This window comes from Marmota marmota, unplaced genomic scaffold (genome assembly GCF_001458135.2).
Source record: "Marmota marmota marmota unplaced genomic scaffold, marMar, whole genome shotgun sequence".
Classification (NCBI taxonomy): domain Eukaryota; kingdom Metazoa; phylum Chordata; class Mammalia; order Rodentia; family Sciuridae; genus Marmota; species Marmota marmota.
The window spans coordinates 2,770,661-2,781,908 of record NW_026000229.1 but is presented as its reverse complement, the minus strand read 5'-3'; the positions used below and the strand labels follow the sequence as shown (position 1 = coordinate 2,781,908).

General features: G+C 34.4%; 1 protein-coding gene across 1 annotated transcript in view; it reads left to right on the top strand.

The window, feature by feature from the left end:
• Positions 1–11,248, top strand: part of Oca2 (OCA2 melanosomal transmembrane protein) — a 329,902-nt gene that overhangs the window by 184,932 nt on the left and 133,722 nt on the right. Inside the window, exon 19 of the mRNA XM_015480040.2 lies at positions 1,248–1,375. Coding sequence (XP_015335526.1) covers positions 1,248–1,375 — 128 coding nt within the window. The remainder of the gene's footprint in view (positions 1–1,247; positions 1,376–11,248) is intronic.

Sequence of the window (11,248 nt, the reverse complement as noted above, 5' to 3'; positions counted from 1 at the left end):
TTCTCTCTCTTTAAAAAAAAAAAAAAATGAATAGATGCTGTGTTAAGCTACCATGTTTGAGTGTTATGGCAGTTGAAGAAAATGAATATATTTTTGTATCTACAGAAACTATAGTCATGATATCAATCTTATTCTTGATATCAGCAATTTTGTCTTCTTGCTTTTTAACCTATTCAGATTGGTTAAGTTTATTAGTGTTATTTATTAAAAAAAAACAACAACAACCAGATTTTGGTATCACCAATATTTTTGTGTTCTATTTCATTGATTCATGTTTCAATCTTTGTCATTTCTTTTCTTTTGTTTATTTTGGGTTTCGAAATTGGCTCTGCTAGCAAGTGAGTAGACTTTTTGGACAAAAACTTTATGAAAGAAAATATATAGATGGCAAATAAGTACACATAAAGATGAATCAATAGGTAAATGTAATTTGAAACCACAATAAGATATCCATCTCCCACCCATTGTCTAAAATCAGAAAGACTGACCAATTCTCAGTGAAGATGTGGAGGAACTGGAATCCTTTTGGAAAACAGTTTTTCCACTTCTTAAAACATAAGTATTCCACACAGCACTCCTTAATATTAACCTCTCATATGATCTAACCATCCCATTCCAAGATATTTACCCAAGAGAATGGAAAGCATGTGTATATACAAGGAATTGTATATGATTGTTCATAGCACACTCATTTGTAATAGTTGAAACAAGCCAAAGGTCCATCAAAGGGTGAATGGTACAATGTGTCATAGCCATATCATGGTGTACTACTAATAGTGACAAAGAATGAACTATTGATTCACAAACCAAAACCAATGAATCTTAAAATAATTATGCTGACTATTGATTTTCTAGCTACATGATCTGTCCTTTGAGAAACAGAGCAAAATATATGTACTGTATGATTAATAGGGAGTCTATATTTATATAAAATATAGAAAATGTAAATTAAACTATAGTGAAAGAAGAGATGAATAGTTTACTGAGAGTGTGTGGGGGGTGATAGGAGGAGCTAGAGGGGTAGAGAGCATGGGTATGCATGAACCTTGAGCAGTAAGAATATGTGCATTTGTCTTTATTATAGTGTTGGTTTCATGATCTACACTTAAGTCAAAATAGCAATTATTCATTTTAAATACGTGCAGTCTGCCACATATCAGTTATCCTCAATAAGGGATAAATCGGGAGAATAATTAATTGGTCTATTAACAATTGAACATATATATCTCCATTTTCTTATTTTTCAGGATGGATTGCTATTCTGGGTGCCATCTGGTTGCTAATTTTAGCTGATATCCATGATTTTGAGATAATTCTACACAGAGTGGAATGGGCAACCCTTCTGTTCTTTGCTGCACTCTTTGTATTGATGGAGGTAAGACTTTTGTTATCTTTTATCTGCTTTTAAAATTTCATATTTTATTCAGTAAATGATGAAAGCCTAAGTCTATAAGTCTTTCTACATATTACTATGTAGAAAATTATGGAAAATTGTAATTGGATTATTTTAAGTTAACCAACTTTTACCTAAGCCATCTAAATGTTTTTGTTGAAATTATTAGGTTGCTATTGTTTTTTTTTCTTTTCTTTTTTGTGTTTTGCACAACCTCTTTGTGGCTTGGAAACTACTTCTAATTTCATTTGCTATAAAGGAGAATGAACCTGAAGTGTTTAAGGAGGTGGAAATGCTGACTATATTGATTTGAACAGTACACATTGTGTAGGTATAGGTCTATAAAATCATCTCACCATTCCCCATAAAATATACAATTATTATATGTCAAGAAAAGTAGAATTTGCTCAAAATAGGGTTTGGAGAAAAATGACTTGTGACAACAAGTTTACAGGGTAACATTACCGAGTTCAGTTTGTGTTATATTTGAATACTTCTGTGTTGTAATGGAAAAGAGTGAACAATAGGTGTTGTTTTTATCTATATAATCTATCTATTTATTTTATTTTTTAGTAGTAGTTGGACACAATGCCTTTATTTTATTTATTTACTTTTATGTGCTAAAGACCAAACCCAGGGCCTCGCACATGATAGACAAGTGCTCTATAGCTGAGCCATAACCCCATTGTTTCAGTTACAATTCTAATTGTAGAATTATTCACAACACATTTTAATCCTGAGATTATTTATGAACTTGTGTCTTCCTCAGACTCAAAGATTGACTAACAGAAAAATGCTACTCCGCAGACAATTCCCTCTCAAACACTGCTTTTTTGCATTAAATTTAGCATATATTTATACTTTCATTTTCATTCAGTGAACATGAAAAATTATTTTCTAATTTTCCATGTAATTTATTTTTGTTTTATGGGTTATTTAAAAGTATATTTTAAAAGTTCCAAATCTTAGGGTTCATCTATGTTTCTTTCTGTTTTTGATTTTTGGTTTAATTCAGTTGTGGTCACAGGGCACACTTTGCATGGTTTCAATCCTTTCAAATTTTATTGAGACTTGTTGTGTGGTCACTATTGTGTTGGTCTGTTTTCTTCTGCTTGAAGAATATGTGTGTTCTACTATTGTGTGCTGGAATGTTCTATAAATGCCCCATATGTCATGCTTGTTAACATTTTTGCTGAAGTCTCCTATAGATTACTGATATTCTGGTAACTGTCCTAAAAGTGAGATATCATAGTCTCCAACTAGTATAGCTGAATTATATGTTCTTCCTTTTGTTCGGTGATAGACTTTTATAATTATTATATCATTTGAACTTTTGTCATTATAAAATATCCCTCTTTTTCTCTGGTAATAATGTTGTCTTAGTGTATTTTGTCTGATATTAATATAGCCATCTCCACTCATTTTTTATTACTCTTTGAATGGTTAATCATTTTAAAAAAATCCAATCTGACAATTTCTCCCTTTTGATTGGGAAATGTGTACTCCATTTCATTTAATAAAACTATTGTTTTTGGGCTGGGACTGGGGTTCAGTGAATGCTCACCTGGCACATGTAAGGCACTGGATTTGCTTCTCAGCACCACATAAAAACAAAATAAAGGTATTGTGTCCACCTACAACTAAATCATACATTTTTTAAAAAAAGATATGAGAAGTCAATTAAAAAAAATTATTGTTATTGTTGGGTTAATGCATGCTCTTTTGATATTTTCATTGTCTCATATCTTTTTTTGTTCTGCTCTTTCTCCTTCATTTCTTTATTTTATGTGAATATTATCTTTAATTCTTGTCTTTGTTTATTTTTTTAAAACTGTATATTTGAATTATTTTTTAACTGCTCCAGAGGTTAAGTTATACATCTTGATTTATCATATATATATATATATATAAAATATATCTATATTGGAATAATACTAACTTCTGGCAAAATACAGAAATCTTGCCCATATTTCCATTTTGTCCTCCTTCCTTTGTGCCATTATTTTTCCATGTCCTATCTTTATGTTATATGCCTAATGTGCAGTTTTGTCATTATTTTATGCAATGTATTTTAAGTCAATTAAGAGAAAATATATAATTTTATCTCCTATATATCTATCTATCCTCAATACTTACCTTCTCCAGAACTCTTTACTGCCTTATATGGATTTAAGCTGTTATATGGTGACACCCTGAGGGATTCTTTCAATATATCTGGTAAAGTGGGTCTGCTAGCTGCAAATTCTCTTTATTTATACACAAATGTCTTTATTTTGCTTTAATTGTCAAAGTGTTCTATTGCTTGATCTCTGCAGAATTCTTGGTCGTTTCCTTTAGGCAGTCCAAGCTATCATCCCACTGCCTGCATTCTCCATTTTTTCTTATGGGAAGACAGCTCTTAACAATATTGTTTATCCCTTGTGCATATCAAGTAACTTTTCTGTTGCTGCTTTTGAGGTGTCGTTTCATATTTCAGTAATTTGATTATGTTGCAGCAAGGAGTGGATCTCTTTGTGTTTATTCTGCTTGTCATTTTTTTATTTTCAGATCTCTAATATTAATTTTTAATCAAATGTGGATATTTGGATAGTCTTGGGTTATTAATTTTTTATTCATGTTTCCTTTCTTCCCTTAATTTTTTTCTTCTCTCTGAAGCTCTCATTATAAACAGGTTGATTTGCTAGATTGTATCCTGTATTTTTTTAATATTTTATTTTTCTTCATTCTTTTTTCTCAGTGTTCTTCAGATTAGACACTTTCTATTGATCTATTTCATTTTGAGTAAGTCTTTTTACATCATCTCAAATCTGTTATTGGGAATCTCTTAGTAGTTTTTCATTTCATTCATATTTTTCAATCTCCAAGTGACCATTCTGTTCTCTTAAAAATAATCTTTATCCTTTTATGATAGTCTCTGTTTAATGCACTGCTGTTATTAGTTTTCAATTCTTTAGGCATGATTTAACTTAGTTCTATGAGCATATTCAAAATTTGTTTTGAAATTTTACTAAGTTCAATATCTGGGTCTCTCAATGACAGTTTCTACCCTAGAATATGGGTTACTATCTTCCTCCTTTTCATATATTGTAATTGTTGTCAAAAAACTAGAAATTTTAATCAGGTACTTTAGCAACTCTGGATGCTGATTAATCTTCCTGAAGGATTGTTGTTGATTCCGTTTACATGAATCACTATGAAGTGCTTTTTGCTTCTAAACAATTGTCGTTGTTGGGTTAATGTATGTTATATTTGTATGGCCACTGTAGGTTTTTTTATTTTTTAACTGTTTGTGCAATATATCTAACCTAACCTGATAGCAATGATATCATATAGTTGAATTACATTTTTTAAAAACCCATTCACCAAGTATCTTCTTTTTATTTGATATATTTATTCAATTTATGTTTGATATAAATACTGAGAAGGTGGTATTTATAGTCAACATTTTTCTATTTTTTAAGAATATTTTTTAGTTGTTGGTGGACCTTTATTTTATTTATTTTTATGTGGTGCTGAGAATCAAATTCAGTGTCTCACACATGCCAGGCAAGTGCTAGTATCACTGAGCCACAACCCCGGCCCAACATTTTTCTATTTTTTAAAAACGTTTATATTTATATATTTCCCTGATCTATTAAGGTGTTTGTTCATATCACACACAACTTTTAGGTTCCACTAATTCCCAGCTGATTTATTTTATTTTATTTATTTATTTATTTTGTGGTGCTGGGGACTGAACCCAGGGTCTGTGCATGCAAGACAAACATTCTACCAACTGAACTAGAGCCCAACTGATTTATTTTGAAGAGTTAATTTTGTTTTTATTTTTTTGAACAGTTTTTGGTTCACAGCAAAATGATGAGGGAGCTATGGAGATTTCCTGTGTGTTCCCAACCTCCTCACCTGCACAGATGCACAGCCTCTCCTGTTATCAATGTTCCCCACTATTTGGTACATTTCTCACAATTGAACCTACATGGATGTCATCACCCAAAGTCCATAGTTTATATTAGGGTTTACTCTTGGCATTGTACATTCTGTGGTTTTAGACAAAGGCATAATGATACATATCCACTTGTGTTCAATTTATTCATCCGCCTTCAACACCTAATAACTACTGATCTTTTTACCATATTCATAGTTTTGGGCCAAAATATCCTAGAATTGGAATTATATAGTCTGTAACTTTTTCACATTGGTTTCTTTCCTTTAACAATATGCATTTGAGTTTCCTCCATGTCTTCTCATGGTTGATAGCTCATTTCTTTTTAACATTGAGTCGTAGTCCATTGTTTGATGACCACAGTTCATTTATCCATTTACCTTTGGGGACTTCTTGGCTGCTTCCAAGTTTTGGCAATTATAAATAAAGCTGCTGTAAACATCCTCATGCAAGTTTTTGTATGAATGTTAAGTTTTCAGTTCTTTTGAGTAAATATGAAGGACCACAATTAATGGATCATATGGTAAGAGTGTTTAATCTCTTCAAATGGCTATACCATTTAGCATTCCCACTAGCAATGAATGAGGAGAATTCTTGTTGCTGTACATCCTCACCAACATTATTGTTGTTAGTGTTATAGATTTGGGCCATTCTAATAGGTGTGGAGTGGTATCTCATCATTTTAATTTTCATTTCCCTGATGACATGGTGTGGAGCATATTTTCTTTTTTTCTCTCCACATTTTAAAATTGATGCATTATAGTTGTATATAGTAGCGGGATTTTTTATTACATATTCATTCATGCACACAATATAACAACATAATTTTGCCAATACTATTTCCCAGTATATTTCCCTTCCCTCCTCTCTTCCCACTACCTGGCCCCTTTACTCTACTCTACTGATCTCTCTTTGATTTTCATGAGATCCTCCTTACCTTTCTTGTCCTTCTTCCTCTCTAGCTTCCACATATGAGAAAAGACATATAACCCTTGACCTTCTGAGTTTGACTTATTTTGCTCAACATAATGTTTTTAAGTCTGTTCATTTTCCTGCAAATGACATAATTTCATTTTTTTTAGGGCTGAATAAAACTCCATTGTGTATGTAGACCCCATTTTCTTTATCCATTCATCCACTGATGGACACCTAGGAGGGTTCCATAGTTTGGCTACTGTGTATTGTGCTGCTATAAACATGGGCATGCATGTATTACTATTGCATGATGGTTTAATTCTTCAGGATAAATACTATGGAGTGGTATAGTTGGATCATATGAAGGTTCCATTCTTAGTCTTTTGACGAACTTCCCCACTGATTTCCTTAGTGGTTGTACTCATTTACAATCCCACGAAACAGTGTAAAATTGTTCCTTTTTCTTGTGGAGCATCGTTTCATATGTCAATTTGTTGTCTTTTCTTTTTGATGATGTATCAGTTAATCTTTGACTCATTTTAAAATCATATTTTTCACTTACTTATTGTTGAGACTTAAGATTTCTTTGCATATTTTGGATAAAAGATCAAAACAAAAAGAGTGCCTCTCTTCTTGGTCAAAAACCTCTGAGGCACTACTCCAGAGGCAGGGACAGTGGTCTTCTCCCAGGATGACACCTCTGCTTTTTGTGCCAGGTAGTGGGTACAGGCTGTAGTCTCTGGTCTTCCTGACTTGTCTCTCTTGGCATAGAAACTTTGCCTTACAAGTGAGCAAGGGAAAGAGCGATCAGGGATCAGGGTCTTAGTATTCTTATCTGATGTTTCTAGATAGAACTTCTTCCCTATGAGTGGCAGCTGAGTGGAGCTAGAGATCTCTTGATTTCTTGAAAGGCTCTCTTCGAGTTAGGCTATACAACATAGAGAAATGCCGATGGCCTATATCTCCCAGAAACTTTGTAGTCCTTGCTATGAGCTAAGCCAAGGGAGCCCTGCCTTCCTGGGCATGTTCACGAGTCTCAATCATTCTGAGCCTGTGGTGGGAGAAGAGGGAATGGGTTGTAGTGCCACTGACTTTCACTGTTTTTAACAATATTTAATTGATTTCTTTGAAGTTAATGTCTATTTACTTGCTGACTGTTCACCCTTAAGACAATTTTAGAGACTTTCATTTTCTTTCTCTCTCTCTCTTTCTTCCTTTTTTGCTGTGGGAATGAGGCTTTTTGTGTGACCACTTCAAAGTAAAGCTCCCCACATTTATTTTTTTCTAGTTTCTTTATTTTTTCCCTAAAATAAATGATTGTTTATTTCTAAATCTAGTAATAATTCCAAAGCAATATGAATTACTTCAGCATCTGGGTGTTCCTTGAGGCACATTGCAAAGTTTCTCTCTAATATAAAAAAATGGTCCACAGCAAAGTCCATCCAATCAGCATCATTTTTAAAATTGATCTGGAATATTTGAGAAATACAATTGTTGTTTCTAGCATTTTTCTCCCTGTGTGTGGGTGTTCATATCCCTTATGTGGGTGTTTTTTTTCCTAATGTTAATTTTACTTTTGTATTTCTTTAATCATAATACTTAGAGCATTCCCAAGCTAGTACAGTCATAAGCATACAATCTAGGAGCTGGTGGGATCTGCTGGGGCCAGGCTTGGGCATCCCTACTACCCAGCACCTACCACTGCCTCATGAAATTGCGGGTCTGAGAATAACAATGGTTCTTTGAGTAGAGCTATATGATATTTATCTTCTTAGATATTTAATTTATTTGTAGATCTTTTTAGAATTTGTAATCCTTTAATTTTTTTAATGTGTGTCTTCTTTATAGCTCATTTTATGCCTTCCAATTGTCTCTTAATATTTTTTTCTTTTATCTGTACAAATCTGAGTGATTAGAGGAACCATGTGGGGGTGTATTGAGTTAGTCACCTTGACACTGGGAAAGGCCATTATGTCTCAGTTTCTTCTCATGATATTCATTACTATACTATAGCGACAAGAACTGGGCTGTTTCTGCATGGAAGCACTAAATCAAGACAATTTGTCTAGCTGTTTTCTTTAGTATCTTATTCCACAGAGCAGATACATATAGCATTGATTATATTCAACTTAATAAATCAGAATATAATTTTGTAAAATTTAGTTATATTGGATTCTAAAACAATTTTCTGGCAATTAAAGGGATACAATATGTGTTCCACCAGAAAAAGCAAAGATTTAATTTGGGCCTTAGATTAATGTCAACAAAACTAGCCCAGCAATGTTTCTGTTTTCTAATAATTAAAGAAAATTCTGAATAGATGTTGGTTTGGGTTTTAATTGAGAGAGGCAATTTTGGTGCTGAAACCAACAGGCAGGGTTTCCAACTTCAGCTAAGGGCACAACCTTGCCTTAGTTTCCAACCTCTTTATTTTGACCTGAGTCCTTGACAGAATATGTTAGTCTGCTGTAATGGCTTACATCTTGACACCACATCATCAGTCTAGAAAACCAACAGGGAACTGAGCTTATTTCGGTTGTGGGGTTTCAAGGAGTTCAGTGATTCTTCCACTTGATAGTCTAAAGTGTGGCAGTTGAGGCTCCCATGAATCTGTGGTTCCCATGCTTGCCTTCCCAGCGCAGTGCAGAGGGGCAGCCTGTCATTCATCCTGACAGGACCTCGACCCCAGGGTCCTAGCACCTGGGAAAGATGCTCTAGCTATCCCTTCTGAAGGAGAAGCACTCTTGGCCATTGTGGAATCCTAATGCTTTCAACTCTGATACTTCACTCCCGAGTACTCCTGTCCATTTTGTTCCCACTCACCCTTACAGAACAGGTCCTTGCTTTGCTTCTCCTTTTGGGGACCAGTCGAAGCATCATTATTCTCAACCAGACCTCACCACAGCTGGATGCACCTCTGGCATGCTGGCAAAGCGAATGGGTTGGAGCACTCCAGTGGGCAATCCCCAGGTCCAGGAATGGCTCTTCCCAATCAGGTGAACAGGCAATTGGAGCATAATATTTAGCATCAGAGAGATCTATGTTCAGATCTCAGCTTTGCCTCATCCTAGGCATGAAACGTTGGGCAAGTTGAACAAGTTACTTCGATACCTCCAAGTCTGTTTCCTTACCTTTACAATAGGTTTATCAATGCTAAACTTGAATGTTTCTTGTAAAGACCAGTAAGATTAGACAATTAATTCATGTTGAGTTCATAGCTGGGGTTTAAAAGATAGTTTCTCCTGTTACCACTTTCCATTAATGACTTTTATTTAAAACGTTTTTTTCCTTTCTTTAATAATTCTAATTAGTTACACATGACAGTAGAGTGCACTTTGACACTTCATACATAAATGAATTATAACTTCTCATTCTTCTGGTTGTACATGATGTAGAGTTACACCAGTCGTGTGATCATATATGTACATAGGGTAATAATGTCCTGTTGATTGTCCTATCTTTCCTACTCCCCTCCTTTCACTCCTCTCTTTCTAATCCAAAGTACTTCTATTCTTCCCTAGCCCCCCTAATAATTTTTATTAATATTAAAAGCTTGATTTAACCTGTTCGCATTCAACCTATTTGCTGTTATCCCAGATGAGGGTGAGGTGTTGTACACAAGGGCACAAATCTCTCACACCCAGGTTTCCTGGCCCAGCCCGTCTCCGTTTCAGACTGGTTGGCCCTGAACCCCTTGTTTCATACTAACTGTTTGATACCTATCTTTGAACCCTTCCAGTGTTTGAGGATTTCCTGACCTCTTTCCTATCATTTTGGACCTGAATTCTCCAGAATACTCCTGGGACCTAATCCTTTTGTTTCATGTTGTCACAGGCCCTGAAACATGCCACCCTGAAGCATAGTCAGTCAGGGGTACTCTGTTTTTGAAAATAACTAGACACATTTGTTTCCATGAACTTATGTTGCACTGACTTCTACCAAAACAGCAGACGGTGGTGTTTGCCTAATGGTGATTTTGTATTATTCTTATTCTTCCTACATTTGTTAGATGAGTTCATGTGAAAGGAAGAACTGTCCTTTTCCTTTATTTATTTATTTGCTTGTTTATTTACATCAATAAGGGCTCATGGATTTTTATTTTATTCCACGTGTTCCAATAGTATCCTTAATTTTTTTTGCTCAAATTGTTCTGCTTTTGGCTATTGGGAGTAGCTTCAGTGTTCTTTTGGCTCCTGTGTCCTTTTGACACATTCCCATCAATTTTCAAGTATTTCCTCACTTTCTGATATTACCAAATATTCCTGATTTCATTTTGAATTTCATTTTCCTTTGGCCTAGAATCAACTGCTTCTCCAAAAAGCCCTCATTCCTTTTGTTGGAAAATGGCACATAGAAGCCGAGATCTGGGTGTTGGGTGTGTGCGTGTTGTAACTTAGGTGTCACTGAACTCAGGCTTTCTTGGTAAGCATGGCTAGGCCTATATGTATGTATAAACTAACACCCCCGCCTTCCACATCCATGTCTGTATACAGGTTGAAAACTATGATATTGATGCCTTGGATCCCAATGTAATACCATGTGGCTTGTGTCTCACTCTCATTATTAAAATATATATTCACTTTTTGTTTAGTTCTAACATACATCTAAAGTAGTCACAGAACTACTAACCCATATGCCTGTGTGAGAAAGACTTAACTCCATCACAATATTTGTATACAGTTCTTTTTGTCTTTAGCCTTCCGGTAACCTGTCAAAATACTGTTTTCCAAAGTTATTTAAGTTAATTATTGTCTTCTCCATTCCCTTCCATATATTTTCTTATTCATTTGTAATGAAGTTTTGAGATGGAGGTATTTGAAATATTGCTATGGTTCTAAGAATCAATGTCATATAGAAATGTAAATGAAGAGAAGTGTCACTTCTTCCTCATGTCCCCTATCCTGTTCTCATTCTCCTATCTTTCTTGCTTTTCAGCTCCTCCTTGTAAGTATATAAAGAGATACTATATATATATATATATATATATATATATATAT